The sequence below is a fragment of the Tachysurus vachellii genome, chromosome 17 (assembly GCF_030014155.1).
Source record: "Tachysurus vachellii isolate PV-2020 chromosome 17, HZAU_Pvac_v1, whole genome shotgun sequence".
NCBI classification, from domain to species: domain Eukaryota; kingdom Metazoa; phylum Chordata; class Actinopteri; order Siluriformes; family Bagridae; genus Tachysurus; species Tachysurus vachellii.
In genome coordinates, this window is record NC_083476.1 from 17,247,524 (window position 1) to 17,269,666 (window position 22,143).

Genomic DNA, 22,143 nt, shown 5'->3' on the forward strand with positions numbered 1-22,143 from the left:
TGAGAGCGCAGAGAGGCTTTACCGGACCTCATCTGGAGCTTAATTTAGTCCAATATATTCACCTGCTTAATAAATCAGGATCTAAAATGTAAATGCCCGGTCAGTGGTCATGAGGGAAACAGGGTCGAAGTCTTTAATGGAACTTGGCTATTAAAATAGAGCTGAAGTATGAGGCTGGATGCAATTAATATTTAATATTATTGCTTGTCTTCTTTAGTTTAGGCAGTTGAGCAAGAATTATGGTTGTAAACAAAAGTGGAGTAAATGCCTCCATTTCACAGTAGAGCAGCTTCGCTGTCCTCGCCGTTGTTTAAGTATTTGTTAACAAGGAACGCTGCTTTTTAAAATTCCCCAGTGATTACATGTTTACTCGCCGTCTTCTTTGTCGTCCGTCTCTGTTAATTTGTCGGATGGAAGTCATTTCAGCGTCATTGTTTTTTGGAATTTATGGAGTCACAATGCCTGCTATCCCAAAGAGATTTAAGTCTTTGTTTTTTTTTTTTTATATGAAGCTTTGAACAAGGTGTGTGTTTTAGTATAGAGGGAACAGAGAAGATGAAAATTTGTTCAAGAAAAAAATATACTCGTGAATACAGTGTCATTTATAAGTAAAGGAGCTTTTTTAACATCTCTGAAAGTGTTAGAGCTTCATAAATGATGCACAAAAAAAAGCCCCCCCTAAAGGTAAAGCATTAAAAGTCAGAAACCATGCCATAGAGAGGGTGTTTGGCAGATCAAGTTAGATCAGCAAGGCCAAGCTGAATTCGCATACGAGCTCTAGGGGCTCTTTGAATAACATTTCAGTCTGATATCAATATCAATCCCCAACTATAACACGTTCATATTTTTTGAAATCCAAAATTTGCCATAATGATGGATATTATCATGTTCAGTGGCACAACATGATCATGCGGCACTCAGTACATTTGGATCCCACTCACATTGCCTTACTAAATAAAGTAGAACCATATGATTACTTCTACAATCCTAATATTTTTTTTTAAACAGTCCAATATGGTAGCTCTGTTCTGGCCTGTTGTGGTGTGAATTGCAATGCTATCATAGATACTGTAAGCATGGCTACTAAACATCAAGTCAATCCCACAGGCTACTCTTGGCTCAGCATAGCCTAAAGAATACAATTTTACCGGAAACATCAGGCTAAAGTCGCACATGTAACCGATAGGTGCTATAATATAAGACCTGAACAAAGAATTTGATTCTCGCAAATGATGCCTTTTAAAAAGTGATCAATGAAGAATAAATCATAGCTGTTAATGAACTAGCTAATTAATAGGCGCATTGAACATACACGCCATTAGATCATTCTAAAATAGGTATGATAATTTACCATATAACAGCCAGATCACTGTAAAGGTAAGAGACGAGGTGCCAGACAGACCGGGTGAAAATGACTGATCTATTTGTTCATACTTTCACTTGTTTTTACTTGAAACTAATAACTACCACCTAACAGGGGTCTCCAAATCTACTGATCACATTAAACCTATACAGTACTGTGGAATATAATGTATCATTTGACAGATGAATGTTTTAATGGACAGGACAGAAGAGATTAGTTAGAACCCATGCAGAAGGGTTTGTTCCCTCCGTTTATCCCCAGGTTGGTCATTTGGCAATTCTTATCCAGCCAGCTCTTTCCCAAAATGTATGACAGCTACCAAATCGGGTGGATGAAGAAAAACTCGTGCTACGTCTTTATCTTTTTATATAAACTGCTTATATTGCATCACAGGGCAGCTTAACACTCTCAGAGGAAAGTGCTATCTGCCCTCTGCCACATACTCGAGCTCACAGTTGCCTGATACTTGATACAAATATGACTGTGAAAGACAATGAGAAAGAGTAATGCCATCCAGAGAGCACGGCCAGTTTCGCTCTCTAGACTCGAATAGCTGTGGAATTGTCAGGAATTGAACTCAAGAATGTCCGCTGATGGATCGAATGCTGATCTGTTCCACCACTCAGAAGCCAATGACGGAGGTTTATTCACGTAATCCAAAACCAGAGTGAAAAACGCCAGCAACGGTCAAACACCGAAATGTAGTCAATCGACTAGACTGTTACCAATCTGTAAACAGGAAGTGTTTCACTGAGATGAATAAGCAGTTAGTGTTCAGGGAAGGTGGCGCTCTAGGTAAATGTGACAGATATAATATACTGTAGTTTCTATATAGAGCCACCAGATTTCTACAAATCAGGAACACCACGGTTGGCTTAAACATTCCCAAAAACATTAGCACAAAACAAAGCACTACGTCTTAGTTGGAGCTAATGCATTTGGTATAATTGAAAAGTAAATTGTAACCAGGAAGTAGATTTATTTTGGCATTCATTATCTGCTCTAAAAGGTGAAAGGATGAGCATGAGTGGTTAAATGGTGTAATTTGAACTGATGGATGGTGCTGTTATCCACATTTCCACAGTTCAGTGTAAACAATTAGCCACACAGTGACTTTAATGCCCTGGACCTTCTGAGCTGCACCATGGAAGATCAAGTTCCGCCCCTGATCAAGTTCCCAGAGCACAGATTTCCTTGCTAATGTGTTTCTTTAACAATCAAAGTTTACTAATCAGTTGGGAAAACAACTATATCTTATCCACTCATTTATTTCCCACACTGTGAAAATTGCAGGCTATTGACAAAAACTAATGTTTAGGTTTCAGGCCTCTAACAGGCACCCCTTTGTTATTTTAATGGAGTTGAATAAACTGCCACCTTTCACGATTATCTGTTCTTCAGCTCAGTTATCTCTTTAATAGTGAGCTTTATTCGTGCCGGAATGAAAGTGGCATCGTGGCTGATGGGACCTTTGGGAATTTTTCCCAGGAACCTTTCACTCAGCGTCGGGCGAGTGAGAACAACGACGCAGAACCTCTGCACCGTAATCACACCCACTCCCTCTGCTCAAATCAAATGCATACGTAATGAAGGCTCGCGTCCATGCTGGTCAGTTTAATTCTGGATTTTTTTTTCTCACCTAGTGGCCTGGAGAACATGCTGTCGGGACAGAGAGATTATTCGCTTTTTAATTCAACCTCATCTTGAATGCAGCATGATTCACCATAGGAGAAAGAAGTTTTGCTTAATGAGTCATAAGCTGGGTTTTATACGATACTGTGAGTAATCATGGAATGTAAAGAGCTAGCCCATGGTTTTAACTTCATTACACTACTTCCAGGGCTTTTAGTTAGTGTTTCTTTCAAATCATACTTTCAGTCTTTCGAAATCACCTTACAGTATGTTACAGCGCTGTTTAGTGCCTCTGAGGTTAACCGGGATGGGTAATATTTCTGTCGCATAACATCGGAATGAAATTGAGGTATCGTTAATCATTAACAGGGGTCCAAGCATTGAATTGCGTCTTTGTTTTTTGCAAAGGATCCTTTGTTGCTTTGGCTAGATGGCTAACATCTGCTCAGCCAGCACCTGACAACTTCTCGCATTGGGTTATCATGGAACTTTACCAAGTGTACAACCAAGTGTTACATATCTGGAGAGGAAGATGCTCATTTAAATCCATCAGACAGTATGTGCAGGATTTGTCTGGCTCAAATAGCTAAAGCTCATCCAAGGGTGAAATGATTATGGCCAAATTTGGAAGGAGGGATTCTTAATTTAGTTGGAAATGGCCCCTTGGGGACAGTTTGCAGAAATAAAAAAAATAGAGAAATAAAAACGATGTCGCTGGATAAAACTCCTTCGGATGAATAGGCAGTATTTTAATAAAAGCTGTCTATAACAGACATATTTAGTGAATAATGTTGGGGAAATAAATAAATAATAAAAAAAAAATAAATAAATAAAAAAAAACTAGTGGACAAATAGGAGTATAACTAGGACATGCTGTGACAGAAATGCAATGTTGGCTGCACTTGCAGGGAATTAAAGTGTTCAGACCCTGAGGGTTGGTTGCTAATGTAGCTTCAGAGACATGCTTACAATTTTTCATCTATAATTACACGTGTTAACACTCAGGCCGTCAGTCATTTCCTGTACTTCTAGGAATGGTGCTTCTGTTCTGTGACAAAGGTTCAAAAGAATTCAGAAAGCTCAACTCAGCCGGTGTGTGCCGAGATTCCGCATGTTTTTCTATCATGTTTATTAAATCTTCTGTTCTTTTATACACAGTAGCGGGTTAGATGATGGCTGCTAACTCTAAAGCTCGTCCTTGTGGGCTTGGAATCATTGCAGCATTCATTTTTTTCTCTGATCTTCAACACTGACCTCGTGTATGGGCTAGTCTGACAATTCCTGTGGATGCATACAGTATTTGCATGGAGTATTTTCGTCCTGTTCAATGTCACATTAATCCTAGGAAACAACAACAGCGCGATGATTATAGAACTCGCGCTCTCGGATAATGGCTGCTGCTTTTTTTGGTTGGGTAATTGATGGCTATAGAGCTGCCAAGGAGCTACATTATTACAGCACTGAATCAACTGCCAGGCTTTTATTTTTCTGTGTGTTGGTGAGGAGTTCCGGTTCGTCCGGGCAGGTTATCTAGCGCACCCTGCTACCCGGCGTCCTGTAGGCTGGGTGTGTGGATTGGGATTTATCTCTGTCTCAGCTGCTTTTTATGAGATATTCTCTTTCTATTTTTTCATCTCTCTCTCTCTCTCTCTCTCTCTCTCTCTCTCTCTCTCTCTCTCTCTTTATTTTTTCAATTATTTTGAATGAATCTGTGGCTTTCAATTGCAGTATTTATGGTTGCCTCTGCTATAGTATAAAAATGTATGAACTAAGGAATGCTGTCTGCCAAACACTAAATATGTGCTCCATTAGGAAAAAAAGCATTTATGTGAGCAAGCGCCCTCGGGTGCCTGCGCCGAATGAAATGCTTTTTTCCTTTCCACCCCTCCTCACACCTCTTACTCCCTTTACCCTGATGAAGTGTGTGTTCGTTTTTATTTATTTATTTATTTATTTATTTATTTATTTTTGAACCTCCCTCTTCAGTTCTTTTTTTCGGTTTTGATTCGGCATCCATGTCCGCCTCAGGATGTCTGTCACAAACTGCAGCCAAACGTTGTGACAATGTTTTTTGCTTTTTTTCCCGTGCCTTTTTTATGACCCTCTTTTTTCCCTTTTCTCCCTTTTTTTCTGTTCTTTCCCTCAAGGTCTGGCGCACCTGATGTTAAAGAGCCAAGGTATGGGCCCCTGTCCCCTTCTCTTTTCTTTTCTTTTTTTTTTTTTCCTTCTCTGTCTCTTTGCTTTTTTAACTCATTCCCTTCCACTTTCCAAAAAAAAAAAAAAAAAAAAAAAAATTAACCTTTTTGCTTTTTGCCTTGTTCTCCCCTTCCTCCTCACCCCGTTCTACCCCTTTCCCTTCCTCCTCTCCCTTCCCTATCCTGCTGGTTCGGTGTCCTCTCATTCTCTACTGTGTGTGTCTGTGTGTCCTTCATGTGCGCCTCACCCTTGTCCTGTCCACTGGCCAGCCCCAGGACCTGCTCCACTGAAGGCCACTGCAGCTGCAGGTAAAGCTCTTCTGATCTCCCTCTCACGCTGGTTGGGTCCTGCTGTGCTTCAGTCAGTCTCTCACTGCCCACAGAATGCACAGGGCCCACGCTCTGGGGGCATTCTAGCTGTTTGGCTTTCCTAGAACTATATCTAGCTATATCATGTATTCAAACTCTGCTCAAATCTGATTGTTTTAAAATGTGTGTGTTTTTTTTTAAATGTCTGCTTTTCAAATGCAATATTAATGCTTCTAATAACACCTTGAGGTACCATTTTATTTCATTCTTCTTCTGTTCTTCTTCTTCTACTTCTTCTTCTTTTTTTTTATTAGGGTGGGGCACTAACTAATTTGCATATTTTCCGACGATTTTACGGACCATTCACCTCGCAATAATATTTTCACCAAATTTGTAACGAATCTAGACCCCAAAGTGTCAGGGTTAGCAAAGCGATATCAAAACACCCGAGTGTGCCACACAGAACAAATTTAGATCGATCAGCTTCCCTGTCTAACACAATAATTGAATAGAACTTGATTCCGCTGCCGCTAACTGACTTGTCAATCTTCATTAGTGGTGGCGATTACAGGACTAGGTGAGATAAGCCTAGGTGTTCAGGATGACATAATTAACACCGACTGGCTCATAACACTCACGTGTGCATGCGTCTTCATTAGCGTGATAAACGACGTGTTTAGAAATGTGTCTTGGTTTATTAAAAAAAAAAGTTGTTTTTTGTTAGGTTAGAGCACCTGGTTGTCAAATTTTAAGTTTTTTGGCAATTTCTATGTATTAATTTGGATATTTCGATTGCATTGCTCTTTTCCATATATCTTTGGATTTTAGACAAAATCTAAAAGACTTTTGGGGTTCTTGAAACTGTCCTCAGTGGAAAGTAGCTGACGCATACACAAAACAACAACAACAACAAATAAAAACTGTAGCAGAGCAAAACAGTGTCGTTGATATGGCGAAAGTATATAAACTTTCTGCGTATATAAACGCAGAAAGCGTTTACTGAAGAATTCTCCAGTGTCAGAGTCTTCAGGATAGTGAGATGTTTGCCATCTGGTTTGTTGGTAACATGACTGGTTGTGTTTTGGTGAGTTAGAAACTGTTTATTGCTGCTGTAATGCAAGCGATAACAGACAATACGCCATAACATTGTAATGTAATCAATAACAGGAAATGTTCCATAGCAGTAAACAGGATCAAAAGCGCAATGTGTCGATCATCAATGAGTGAAAAATTGGAATTACTGGCAAATTGCTGTAGTATAAATGGAATAACACACATTAAGACATGCTTTTGTTTGTTTGTTTGTTTTTAAAAATAATCCATGCTGGGTGGTGTGATACTATCACCAGGCCAAAGTGGATTATTTTTATTTGGTGTGTGTTATCCTTTACTTATACAAACAAAGAAGTGCATTAGGAAACAATTCTGATCTGGGATTGGACATTGGGAAAAAATAGTGAGCACTGATTGGACATTGGAAAACAGTGCTGATCAGTGATTGGACATTGGGAAATAATTCTGATCTGTGATTGGACATTGGGAAAAAAAATAGTGAACACTGATTGGACATTGGAATACAGCGCTGATCTGTGATTGGACATTGGGAAAAAATAGTGACCACTGATTGGACATTGGAATACAGCGCTGATCTGTGATTGGACATTGGGAAAAAATAGTGACCACTGATTGGACATTGGAATACAGCGCTGATCTGTGATTGGATGTTGGGGAAAATGCTGATCTAGGATTGGATATTAAGAAACAGTGCTGATCTGTGATTGGATATAAAGAAACAGTTGCTGATCTGTGATTGGATATAAGGAAACAGTTGCTGATCTGTGATTGGACATTGGGAAACAGTGATGATCTATGATTGGGGATGTAACCTGGAGAGCTGCATCAAGTACAAGACAATCTCTTTCTTCAAATATTATCAATGTTCTAAAAAGTCACCAAATATAGCAGCAAAGCCATTCTAACAATCTATTTAAACTTGTCCTAATGTGATCATTACCCCAGAACAGAGCAAATCTTAAGAGCTTTTCTATTTAGTGTTTTTCTAAAACCAAAAGTAATGGCAGCACCCGGAGCTCAGTAATCACCCATGACGACGCGACTGTATTATGAAAATTACAGCATCAATTCCCGAGTAAATGACTTGACATTAAACATGGAAAAAAAATGTAAGAAGATGAAAGAGAAACAGGAGACCATTGACTAAAATTTCTGATCATTCACATTGCTGACTGCTGACCAGTATGGATTCACGACCAACCAACATTATACAATTAGAGGTCCAAAAGACAAAGAGTGAAATACTTTTTTAAAATGTCAACCGCACAAAAAATAGGAAAATCAAACCCGAGTGCATGAGCAGCTTCCCACCATGGTAGCTGTGCTGCTGGGCTTTTGATCAGAAAACACAGTGTTGGTCTTGCAGAAGACAAGTGCTATTGTAGAAGACAAAGGAGAAAAGCAAACATAATACAAGCTGGAACCACTTTAGCCTGCTGAAGGAACCGACTCATTTTTCTCAACCTGCTCCCTGACTGAGCTGCCAGATCTAACGCTGCTAGACTGGTCAGTCTGTGAGAGAAACATCCATTTTTTTTTCTTCTTTCCAGTATGAGATTTTTTTTTTGACATAAAAAAAGAAAGCCGATGTTCTTTCTGTGCCTTGCCGTAATGCTGGGATTTACAAGCTGCTTAGTAAGTCAGCAAATATGTTCGGCGTCCTGGGAAAACCCTACATATGGTGAACTGTTTAACATCATCTACAAAATCTACACACTACCACCGTTACTAAGCTGAAAGATGTTTAACTTTTTTATGTCTTAACCACAAGTCATTGCATTTTAAAAGTGAACGGGCATAAGATCGCTTTTAAAGATTCAATTCTGTGTCACAGAGGCATGGCAGAGGCCTTTCACACCTGATAGACACTGAATCGTTAAAGTTTAAGTCTGTTTCTTTGCAAATTTCTGCTCAACAATGTGAGCAAAGTGGAACATGCATTATGAGAGGAAACCACACATACCCGCAAGCTTTGCAGACTTGCCAACATTTACACAGTTTGTGGAGGTAATCTGCATTTTAATATCAGACTGCAAGAGTTATCACTGAATAATGCACAAAAACTAGCATTCCCCAATTAAATCGGTGCATGTGCCAACATACATGTTAATCTGTAATGATTTAATCAGCATGCGCAAAGTGTGAGTGACACACTGAAAGCCCCACCCCTTTTTTCTTGTCTTACATTTATAATCTCGTCCGAGCCTTTTTCTAACTTCAGTGATGCGCCGTAACGTCCTGTAGAGGGAAAATAAAGAATCTTTTGAGTTCAATAATATCAAATAAAATCTGTCGATGAATGACTTACGTTAGATAAATATTAGTGATTTCGCCAACAATGTAAGCAGCATGGATGCTGGATGTGTATACATACTGTACAGTCGTATGCAAATGTTTAGGAACCCCTGACAATTTCCATGATTTTCATTTATAAATATTTGGGTGTGGGGGCACGGTGGCTTAGTGGTTAGCACGTTCGCCTCACACCTCCAGGGTTGGGGGTTCGATTCCCGCCTCCGCCTTGTGTGTGTGGAGTTTGCATGTTCTCCTCGTGCCTCGGGGGTTTCCTCCGGGTACTCCGGTTTCCTCCCCCGGTCCAAAGACATGCATGGTAGGTTGATTGGCATCTCTGGAAAATTGTCCCTAGTGTGTGAGTGCGTGAGTGAATGAGAGTGTGTGTGTGCCCTGCGATGGGTTGGCACTCCATCCAGGGTGTATCCTGCCTTGATGCCCGATGATGCCTGAGATAGGCACAGGCTCCCCGTGACCCGAGGTAGTTCGGATAAGCGGTAGAAAATGAATGAATGAATATTTGGGTGTTTGGATCAGCAATTTCATTTTGATCTATCAAATAACTGAAGGACTCTGTAATATTTCAGTAGTGAAATGAGGTTTGTTGGATTAACAGAAAATGTGTATTATGCATCAAAACCAAATTAGACAGCTGCATAAATTTGGTTGCCATTTTGTTGATTTGAATACCTGTAACTACTTAGCACTGATTAATTCTCTCTCTCACTCATTTTCTACCGCTTATCCGAACTACCTCGGGTCACGGGGAGCCTGTGCCTATCTCAGGCGTCATCGGGCATCAAGGCAGGATACACCCTGGACGGAGTGCCAACCCATCGCAGGGCACACACACACTCTCATTCACTCACGCACTCACACACTACGAGCACTGATTAATTGGAGCACACAATTGGTTTGGTGAGCTCAATAAGCCTTGAACTTTATAGACAGGTGCATCCAATCATGAGAAAAGGTATTTATAAGGTGGCCAATTGCAAGTTGTTGTTCACGTTGACTCTCCTCTGAAGAGTGGCAACATGGAAGCCTGAAAACAACTCTCAAATGACCTGAAAACAAAGATTGTTTAACATTATGGTTTAGGGGAAGGCTACAAAAAGTTATCGCAGAGATATAAGCTGTCAGTGTCCACTGTGAGGAACATAGTGAGGAAATGGAAGACCACAGGCACAGTTCTTGTTAAGGCCAGAATCATGGCAGGTCATGTAAAATATTGGAGAGATGTGAGAACGGTCAAAAACAGCCCACAGACCACCTCCAAAGACCTACAACATGAACTTGCTGCAGATGGTGTCACTGTGCATCGTTCAATAATTCAGCGCACTTTGCACAAGGTGAAGCTGTACGGGAGAGTGATGCGAAAGAAGCCTTTTCTGCACACACGTCACAAACGGAGTCTGTATGCAAACGGTACTGTATGCAAACACACGTTTGGACAAGCCAGCTTCATTTTGGAATAAGGTGCTGTTGAGTGATTAAACAAAGATTGAGTTATTTAGTCATAACAAGGGGCGTAATGCATGGCGGCAAAAGAACACAGCATTCCAAGAAAAACACTGTGCTAACCACTGTAAAATTTGGTGGAGGTTCCATCATGCCGTGGGGATGTGTGGGCAGTGCCGGTACTGGGAATCTGGTTAAAGTTGAGGGTCGCATGGATTCCACTCAATATCAGCAGATTCTTGAGAATAATGTTGTTACGCCGGGGCAATCTACTCGGGCATTTATGCAGAGGAACAAGTACAATGTCCTGGAATGGCCATCCCAGTCCCCAGACCTGAACATCATTGAACATCTGTGGGGTGATTTGAAGCAGGCTGTCCGTGCTCGGCAACCATCAAACCTAACCAAACTGGAGATGTTTTGTAAGGAGGAATGGTCCAAAATACATTCATCCAGAATCCAGACACTCATTACAGGCTATAGGAAGCGTCTAGAGGCTGTTATTTCTGCCAAAGGATGCATATTTCGCATTTTCTGTTAATCCAATAAACCTCATTTCACTTCAGTTATTTGATAGATCAAAATGAAATTGCTGATCCAAACACCCAAATATTTATAAATGAAAATCATGGAAATTGCCAGGGGTTCCTAAACATTTGCATACGACTGTATGTTTACATATATATATATATATATATGTAAACATACATATATATATATATATATATATATATATATATATATATATATATATATATATATATATATATATATATATATATATATATATATATATGTATTGTTTTGCGATAAGACTGTGCAGTAACCTGCTGCTTTGGTTTTAGTTTTCGAAGTATGCCTGACCTCCTGAAAATATTCTGTGTAGGAAGCCAGTTTAACAAACACAGTGATTAAAAATGTGTAGTCCAATTAGTTTGAATTGGGTTTGTTATGGGCTAAAGAGTGTGTCTGAAACATTTGTGGCATCGGTGTAAATCCTTTGCTTAAAGCAGCAACCTAGCAGTGTGATGGAGTTCTCCATGTTGTGGAGTGTTTTATATATAAACACCCATCACACCGCCGAGACTAAGCATTTTCATATTGTTATTTGTCATGTTGTTAATATATTTATGATTCCTAATTTCATAAAACACTGACATCCAGTGGGTTTTCCCAGGCTTCCTCAATTACATTTGCTAGTGAAAAAAAAAACAAATAAAAAACAGTAGCCAGTTTTAGACATGTTTAAGACATCCCACGGGTTTACCCACAGCATCATATCTGGCCATTTCTGTGAGTGACAGAACAGTGGGGAAAGCAACTGACCAAACAAAACTAAACAAAAAGAGCTGTTATAGCTGTTGCCCAAAATATAGCTATTTACACATGCCCCAGGCACATAGACTGGGCTCTAAAAGTCTGACTCAACACTGAAAATCGTCAAACGTAAACCTGGAAATCAGCAGAATTTTTTAGCATTTTGAAGAATAGAAAGGAAGTGAGGAGCATGTTAAATATTCAGTTTTGTGTACTATTTCTAGATCACTATTTAAATGGAAGCAAATTTGCATTATTGACCATTTTAATTCTTTTCCAGAAATAAAAATAAATGTGAATCAGTTTGTATTAGTAGCATTTCCATTTATTTATACTCGTAAACTTATTAAAAGCTGAGACAGACAAAGGCAGAAATGAGAGAAATGCTTTCATATAAATATTTTCCCCCAAACATTCATATAAACATTTTCTTTTTAATATCAAACCCTGTTTTATCTGAAAGCCTTTTCTGTATGATATCAGAAGCTCAGTCACTATTGTCAGGTCTGCTTCTGCCTTTTGCGCTTTTGCCATGGCAACATGGCATTGCAATTACAGCTTGAACCCAGGGCTCGCACATCCTATCACAGGGATCCACAGTCCTCGCTGTGCCTAACCCCAGACACAAATGTTTACGGTGGAGCCAGACATCGAACAAATCATCAAATCATACATCTGCCTCAGACACAAATTAGAGAAGCATGAGGATTGAGATGTGTCTAATGAGATCTATACAGTAAGAGCATCCTCTTTAGCCCTAGCTGTGGTAATTCTCTTTCATTTTTCACAAGATTTTCACTATTCATTATTGAAAAAAAGACAGAGCAGGAAGGTGTGTAAACGGTGCCATGGCTACAGTATATACAGAGTAACAATAGATCATCATGGTCATGGCATCGTGGGCATGAGGAGAACTCCGGTTCAGTTAGCTTCCTGTTTGCCTCTGATTATTAACGTCACTATGTTACATCACTCACTGGACGTCTCAATTTCAATAACAAGTTCAAGGGTCACTTAAGATGAGACATAAAGCAAGCTGGTAAAAAATGTGAGGTAGCAACTTGGAAAACACTTGTTTATTAAGCTACACATAGCATATGTGTGTGTGTATACTGTATATGTATATATATATATTCTTCAGTGTTTTAAACAAAAAATACAATTACATTTACGGCATTTAGCAGACACCCTTATCCAGAGTGACTTACAACTGAGCGTTAAGGGCCTTGCTCAGGGGCCCAGCAGTGGCAGCTTGGTGGACCTGAGGTTCGAACCCATGACCTTCCGATCAGTGGCCCAACACCTTAACCACTGAGCTACCACATCCCCGCAATTAGATTGCAATTAGATTGCTTTAAAAAAATCCAATTCCTATTTTTTACCTGTTCTTATTAAATTTATTATTAGGTTCTCTGAGATTTGATATACCAGTTTTTTTTTTGTTGCTGAAATTAGCTGGATATCATATCAGTGGCATCTCTAGTGATTGGGTGAACTTGCTGGCTGGTCCAATCTGATCTCATGAAAACATACGTGATGCTGGGTGCAAGAAACCCGTTAGCTATGTGAACTAATTGAAATCTACCACACAAACACAAACAGTATTCTATTGCTGTGTTTAATTTTACTTCCATGTCATTCTAATCAATACGTTCCAATCGATCTGCTTAATGTTAGCTTTTGTGTAGAGTAGGAAAGCTCTGGATTTTATTAGGTTGGTGAAAAAAAAATGGAAAATAAAGCAATATATGTTCTTTGTTAGTCTGAAAATACATTGTATTGACTCAGGTACATAGAGATCAAGCTTTTTAGCCATAAACATTGCTAACTTTTGCATAAAATCGAGCACATACGGTACGGTGTCCATTGACGAGCGTCAGTAACTTTAAATGTTACAGTATGTGAGAATCAGTTTGTGAGATGTCTGCTGTGGTAGATCTGCCCCCGGTTAACTGTAAGTGCTGTTATGGAAGCATCTAGTAACAACAACAGCTTATCCACTAAGCGGTAGACCACACAAACTCACAGAGCAGGGCCACAGAGTGCTGAAGTGCATAGCGTGTAAAATCACCTATCCTCTGTTGTATTACTAACTACAGAGTTTGAGACTGCATTTGAAAGCAATATCAGCACAAGATGTGTGCCAGGAGCTTCAGGAAGTCAGTTTCCATGGCCAAGCAGCTGCACACAGGCCGAACATCTCTGTGCACAATGCTAAGTGTCAGTAGTGGTGTAAAGTGTTGCCGTTGGACTCAAATGTGTTCTCTTGAGTGATGAATTACATATTACTGTCTGGCAGTCTGATGGATGTACCTGGTGGAGAGGTTTGGTGGAGTCTACTGTATATGGTCAAAATTATGTGGACACCTGCCCATCACACATCTTAATTCAAAACCCTGGGCAATTACTATGGAGGCTAGAACAGACTTCACTTTTCTCGGAAGGCTTTCTAAATGATTTTGGAGTCCGTCTGTGCAATTTGTGCTCATTCAGTCAAAAGAGAGTGAAGAGATGAGGAGATCAGGCACTGATGTTGGATGAGAAGGTCTGGCTCTCAATCAACATTTTAATTTATCCAAAAGGGCTTTAGCTGGATTGAGGTCAAGGCTCATGCAAGCCATTGGAGTCAAGCAATGCTTTAATTGACTTTTTTTCAGGGCATAGGGGAAAACAGTCATCCTATAACAGGAAATGACCTTTCCCAAACTGCTGAGATAATGCAATTAACTTTACTATAGCATTAATGTTACTCTTCACTAGAACTAATGGGCACAGATCCTGTTAAATAGCCCCAGACTATTATCTATTCAATTTAATTACATTTATTTGTATTGCGCTTTTAATAGTTCACATTGTGTCAAAGCAGCAGAATAATATAATCATATAAAATGAATTTAATATTAATCTCTAACATTTATCCCTAATAAACAAGACTGAGGTGACGGTGGCAAGGAAAAACTCCCCGAGATGATATGAGGAAGAAACCTTGAGAGGAACCAGACTCAGAAGGGAAGCTCATCATTACACAGTACAGTAAATAATGTAAATGTAAATAATGTCTTTTCTACAACAGTTTGTATTGAGTGGAATTAAGCAACCAAGCTGTGGAACTAACAGGTCAGCATCATTTCTGAGTTCATTATAGACCTGACACTAAATCCTTCCTGTTGAAAAACTTCAAATGTTTACAGATGAAGACCCGAGCACAAAAATGACCAAACGCAATGTCAGTTCGAAGACAGTGTGATAGTCTCTAAGTCTTTCTATCAACAAATGTCCCAGGGGTCATGGGTTGTCCATGCTGATCTATTATCCTAACAGAATACACCACCAAGAAATAAGACTCCAACCATGAGTAAGGCATCAGGATGGACCAGGTAACTCAGAACACTGGGAGCATGAGAGTGGCTTGTAAGGCAAGGCAAGGCAAGGCAAGGCAAGTTTATTTGTATAGCACATTTCATACACAGAGGTCATTCAAAGTGCTTTACATAGAAATTAGAAAACAGTTTATAAGATAGAAAAAAAATATATATGTAAAAATACGAGACACACGATAAAATCATAATAAAAACAAAGAACAATTAAAAAAAAATAAATGTGATTATGATAAAAAACAGTTTAAAATATGTTAAAAAGAATAAAACAGGAGTAAAAGTGATTTGATAAAAAGTACAGTCATTGTGAAGCAGCACAGTGCTCATTTAGTAAATGCAGGGTTAAACAGATGTGTTTTTAATCTTGATTTAAAAGTGTCTACTGTTGAAGCACATCTGATCTCTTCTGGAAGCTGATTCCAGTTATAGGTGGCATAATAACTAAATGCTGACGCACCTTGTTTTGAGTGAACCCTTGGTATCTCTAACTGACCTGATCCTAATGATCTGAGTAGTCTGCTTGGTTTATATTCAGTTAGCATATCTGTCATGTATTTCGGTCCTAAGCCATGAAGTGATTTATAAACGAGTAACAATACTTTAAAATCTATTCTAAATGTTACTGGAAGCCAGTGTAAGGACCTGAGGACTGGAGTGATGTGCTCAGATTTTTTGGTTCTGGTCAGAATTCTGGCAGCAGCGTGTACAGCGATAGATAGATAGATAGATAGATAGAGAGAGAGAGAGAGAGAGAGAGAGAGAGAGAGAGAGAGAGAGAGAGAGAGAGAGAGAGAGAGAGAAAATTATTAGGTTTTCACAGCATCTCCTCTACCAAAATGTTCATAGTTGGCACTATGCATTCCTGTAGGTAGTGCTCTCCTGGCATACGCCAAACCCAGATTCTTCAAACTGCCAAATAGTGAAGTGTGATTCATCAGTCCAGAAGACATGTTTCCACTGCCGAGTCCAGAGGCAGCGCTTCACATCATTCCAGCCAACGCTTGGCAAGGCACGTAGAGATCTCAGGTTTGTGTGCAGCAGCTCGACCATGGAATCCCATTTTGTTCTGTTGCACAGTTCTTGTTTGGATTTTGCTTCCAGGGACAGTCTGCAACTCTGTGGTGAGAAACATAATAGAAGATAAGTGATTTTTACACCCTATGTGCATCAGCGCTCGGAAGTCCCATGCTGTGAATTTGCATGGTCTACTGCTTCATGGCTGAGCTGTGGTTATTCTGCACATAGATCAATAATATAGTAAATAGCACATACAGTTGAATGGAGCAGATCAAGCAGGGCAGAAGTCTGACTTGTGGAAACTGACTTTTTTTTGCAAAGATGCCAGGTTACTGAGCTCCGTAGAATGACCCATTGTACTGCTAATGTTTGTCAATGTGCTTGATTTTATGCTGTTAGAAATGGGTGTGGCTTAAACGCCCAAACACAGTAACTCACTGACGTGGGTGTCCATATACTACTGGCTATACAGAGCAGGTGTAATGGACAGGGGTTTAAATATTTTTGTCTCTATAGTGTATTTCCGACTGCACGAATCCGATTCTACGGCCTTATACAAGACTACACGAGAAAAAATATTTTGTTTTGTTTTATCATGGTTTCTTAGACTGTTAAACCTTTTAATACGACTTGGCATCTAGTAGAAAGATGTTTGTGAGCTGTTTAATCACATCCCTGCCTGAATTCCTGAAGGAATTTCTCCTGCAGTTATTCTTGTCATCCTTTAGAGAAAAATAAACTGAAATAAAAGCCTTACAACATGGCAGAAAGTCTGTCCTGACCAGAGCTGTGTGAAAGAATGCTTTAGGAGCCACGGGTTGCACATCACTATCCAGTCCTTCTCAGCTAGTTTACAGTCAGATCAGTTGGACATGCCAGCTTAGAAAGACTGGTCCAGACATATTTTCAGATGCTAGAGTCTGGAGTTGAACATTGCAGACAAACCACCCTGGTTCTGCTATAGATGTTGTATCCTCTATCCATCATTAGGCTAGAGCTTCCATGTTGTGCACTCTCAGTTTCAGTTTCCAGTTTGTTTCATTTTATAACTTTTAGCAGTGATTTATAAACTGATGTGTTTTGTCTTTCTTGCCGCACGAATAACACATCCTAACAATAGCAGTGTCAGGAAAAGACTGATTTTCTTTCACTGCGGTTAACAGTACTGTAATGTACAGTAGGTCACCCAACTGATCATTATCGTGAGATCTAATTAAAACTTCAAGCTCCTTGCTTGCTCCTTGCTTACAGTGATGATGGAGCAGCTGCTGGAGTTGATAACAATAAAACATCAAAAACATATAGCAAGCTTGCAAGGGAGCAATCCAGTTATCATCTTAGTAAACATAGAATCCTATGCTCTCGAAAAGTACCATGACTAGGAGCAGCGAACCAGCTCCAGGTGAGGCACTAAGAGTTAAGTACCTTGCCCAATGGAGAAAACCAGTCCAACTGACTGGTCCTATATACTGTAGAATCCTTTTACAAACAGCTTTACAGCTCATGGCTCTGGATCACCAGGACTTCTTCCAGGTCCTGCTTTCTCTCAACAACAGCTTCACAAGCTCCAGGGATGCATAACACTCACATCCTCTAGTTACCTTTAGACTACATCTAGTTGTAGGTCTAATTGCTACTCACGTCATCAAAAGCAAATATAATATTTTATTTTAAGTGTATGGTGACCTGGGTATTTGTTTCTGAAACCTACTCCTCTTTTTCACGTATCACAACTAGAACAGTTTATTTTTTAGCAGATAAAAGGTCTGGAGTTAAGTTTAGTTGTTTGCATTTGCATTTGAAACATCTTACTGTTAACTCTCTATATCAAGTCCAGAGAGTTGTCACTGCCAGTGAAGCAAGGCTGAAAATGGGTTTCTTTCTTGGTGAGGCATTTACTGCTTGTTTATGGGGCATTTTGCCTTCAGCTTTGCCTTTAGCAAGTGAACGGCATGCTCAGTTGGATTTGGATCAAGTGATTGACTTGACCATCGCAGAACATTCTTTGCCTTTGTTTGGCTGAATCTCACTCACTCTCACTCATTTTCTACCGCTTATCCGAACTACCTCGGGTCACGGGGAGCCTGTGCCTGTCTCAGGCGTCATCGGGCATCAAGGCAGGATACACCCTGGACGGAGTGCCAACCCATCGCAGGGCACACACACACTCTTTGGCTGAATCTGAGCAGATATAATAAAGTTCTATAAATGTCAGGATTTGTCCTGCTGATTTGGCCAGCTGCTAACTCATTAGTATATACAAGGGTACCAGTTCAGTTGGTAGCCATACAGTACATGCCCTACAGTATGTATGATATAACGTGGTTCTTTCATTCATACATACTCTTCTTTTCCCATCATTCTGGTAAAGATCTTATCTGTCCATCGGATGCTGGCTCAGAACGTAGGGACCGAACTTAAATCTGGTTTTCCTGTTTTAAGGTTTACAAATGGATTAGATGTTATGATAAAATCCCCCTGTATTTACTCTGGAGAAGGCTTCTCTTGATTGTTGCCTTTGACACAGATATGCCTTCCTCTTGGGGGTCTTTGTTGATCTAGCTCTCTGTTTCTTAACCAAGGAACAATTCTTCAATCATCCACCCACTTGTTTTCTGTGATCCTCCAGTCTTTCGGTGTGTCTCTTCCTCAAGGTATTTCGGTGTCCCTGAGCTCATCATTGCTTCCTTTTTTTTAATAACATACCACATAGTTGATTTGGCCACACTTAATTTTTTTTCTTCTCTCACTGATGATTGTTTGAATTCTTCAGCGTAATGCTGACTTGTTTCACTGGCAGGGAAAGCTCTCTGGATTTCTTGTAAAGCATTAACAGCATTTCAAATACAAAACAAGCTCTAGACTTTTACTTGAAAGTGGACCACTAATGATGGAGCAACGCACCTAGCCATGAGACAGCTGAACAGCTAATGGTCCAAGTACTTGAAAATGATGTGTTTGGGGGTGAAATTTAAAAGTCTTTAAAGAATTAAAGCTGCAAAATCTGCAGTTTGACCCCATACTCATTATTCATTTTCAACTCTATATACCGTGGTAAATAGAATTATTTACAACTAATTCGTGACCTTTTATCTGCAACTACTAATGTTTAGTAGTAAATAAAAAGTCGTCTTTTCCGTAGACGAATGCGTAAGCCGAGGCTCTGAAAGCTCACACAGTGCTGGTCATGACAACACAAATAACTACATAAGGAATTATGTCAGAATGGGGTAGGAGTGGGATTAAATACAAAGTGTAAAATGGTCTATTAATGCAAAATAAATGTAAAAGGTCTGTCATTATTTTAGTCTTGCATAGTGACTGTAGATTTGGTTTAATCACATATGCAGTAATTATACTAAAAAAAATATTGAATCTGATTATTTACTGATTATTTTAGTCTCACTAGTTTATGAATGCCCTTCTTCATACCCACATTTATTCACTGTCTATAGATCGACCGTCCATGTTTAATAGTAATATCCTTGTTTTTCTTTTTTTTTTTTTTTTTTTTTTTTTAAGGAAACAAAAATAATGTAAAGAGCATAATGGTAGTTTAGCAAAAAACCTTTGCTCAGGAATCAAGTCTTGGTGCAAAACAAAGTGATATTCTAGAGGCAATGCAAAAATAAATATCGTAAATAATGGTATTAAAAGTCTAAAGATTGCCCTTTATTTAACAAATATCTTCAGAAAAACGATTTTTGCTGTTTTTGAGAAAGGAAATAGGAAGAGCAGAAATGTTTTTTTTTTTTAAAGCCATTCACAGCTGCAATTTTATCAGATGGAGTTTTACAATTCAGTGTCCTTTTTTTCTCCCTTTATTCATTCTGAGCTTCAGCACACAATCGTAGCTTCTTTATATAATGTGACTTCCTGTAATTGGCCTCGCTTACTCCAAACTCCTGTGCATCACTGAAGAGCTTAATGTGCTGAAACGTTTGCCAGATGAGCTTTCTATTTCTCTGCTATTATTCGACAGAGACAAATCCCTTTTTCTTTCTTTTTTTTTTCTTCAATTAATCAATTAGTTGAGACGTAAAAACGACTGGCTGAAATTCAGTATTTAAAAATGTGCACAAACAAAAGATCTGTTCAGCGTTTTACTCAACTAACGCTAATGCGAACGAACTAACGATCAAAGACAGTCAGAAAATGAAAGGAATGAACGAACGAACAAACGAGCAGTGAACAAACAAACAAACAAACAAAGACAAACGATGGAAAGGATGAACAAAGACAGACAGATGAATAAAGAAATGAACAAAGAAAGAAACAAACAAACAAACAAAAAAAGACAGGTTGATGAAAAAAGGTATGAAAACAAACAACGACAGAAAGATGATTGAAGGAACAAATGAAGACACAAAGACTGACAAATGAATGAAAGAGAGAAGGAACAAACAAACCAATATCCTGTATAGATAACTGAAATTTCTTTTTTTTTTCTTTTTTTTGTGAAGTGAATCATTTTTTGGTGTCTGGAATCGATTCTGAATCTATGGAGTTGACTCTTAGCTTTCAAAGCCTGGACTCAGGGAATCAAGTCTTTATGCAGTTCAGATGTGAACTGAAAAGCAGGATGAAGCATGAATAACTTTGTTTGTTTGTTTATGTATATTTATAAAGTAATTAATTCATATATTAATATATTTTCTATTTTTGTCCATTTTTCCCCTTCATTTCTGATACTACCCAGCATTTTGATGTAAAAAAAAAAAAAAAGAACATTATGTTTGTAAAATGTAAATACACGCAAATGTTTTTTATAAAACAAATCACAGTAATGGCTCCTTAAACACACACTGTAAACTTTCTCTCATTCCCTGTCTTGGTTACACACTCCGACTCTTCTACATTTGTGGTTTACAAACAGAAGAGAATATATTGTTGTGAGAAGCAGAACTGGAGATATCAAACTAGGCGTGTTTAAGTGCAGAGTAATAGAGCTGTCTCACTTTATCAGTTTGTAAACGTATGCCCTATAAATCTCTGTGTTGTTTGCTCTTTTAACTTAATGAATCAGACCTTTAGTCCACGACGACTGAATTTCCAGCAAAGCTTATCTCACTAATTCTTCAAAAAACTTCATGAAGGTGAACGCAATGCACCCCTGTCTTACAGCATAAAAAAGATTTAGGCTTCACAGAACAATGTCCCGGCTTTAATGACCTCCTTCTGTCACGAATTGCACCGTCATTTCTTTCTGGATTTGTGGCAAATGTGTGAGAAAGTAATCTAAAGATATGAACTTGTCTGAATTAATACCGGATATTTTCCTGCTTTGTGGAATAAAGACAATGACAAATTCCTGACTCTGTGAATTTCTCTCTCTCTCTCTCTCTCTTCCTCTCTTTCTCTTGTTTTATAGGTGTTACCGAATCAGGTAAGAGTGCTATTTTGTTTCTTGTTTCTTGTTTGTTTGTCTTTATATTTCTAAGAGAACAGAAAAATCAGACTACACATGAGAATATTAGCTCTCAAAAAAAAAAAACAGACAGCTAGAAAAATCCAAGGTTGGAATTAGCATTGATTGGACATGCAATAGGACATCTTATGGTGAAGCCTGAGACATTTGGTCACGCCGTGGGGTTTGTATTGTTCCACTACAGCTGCCTCCTGTGGCAAAATTCAGATTTTTATGTATTAAATTTGATTATACGGAGCACATCATTCTTTTCTGCTGTCAAACACACGCAAGGCTGAAAGCTCACAGGATCGGACGTGTGCGTACAGCCTCCTACATACGTCACCGCACGATCCGCTTTCGCGTGCGCTTCACATGCTCTCTAATCTTGTGCTATAGGTCCAAAGGCTTCACACTAATACTTCATTTCATTCACATCATGCAGCAGAGTCTTTGTTATTACAGTATCACAAATCACAAATAAAAAAAAAGTCATTTTCTCACCCAGGTGATCTGTGATTTGCAGCATTTCACATTCAAGATCTTATGATATATTAAATCTATGAGCTATATTTAGATGTTGTAATTTCTAGGCAGTGAGGCAGAGTGTCGGACATACCGAGAAAATAAAATCTATACCCTCACAAAAAGTTTATTTGAGTGCACAAAAAAATAGTATACCTTCATAACAGGCATGTT

The 22,143-nt window shown here is 38.9% G+C and overlaps 1 protein-coding gene across 2 annotated transcripts in view; it reads left to right on the plus strand.

The window, feature by feature from the left end:
- nrxn2a (neurexin 2a) overlaps positions 1-22,143 on the plus strand; it is a 364,908-nt gene that overhangs the window by 97,372 nt on the left and 245,393 nt on the right. For both annotated transcript variants that reach the window (XM_060890359.1, XM_060890360.1), the window contains exons 4-6: positions 5,143-5,172; positions 5,461-5,499; positions 21,409-21,423. In XM_060890359.1, the coding sequence (XP_060746342.1) occupies positions 5,143-5,172; positions 5,461-5,499; positions 21,409-21,423 (84 nt within the window). The remainder of the gene's footprint in view (positions 1-5,142; positions 5,173-5,460; positions 5,500-21,408; positions 21,424-22,143) is intronic.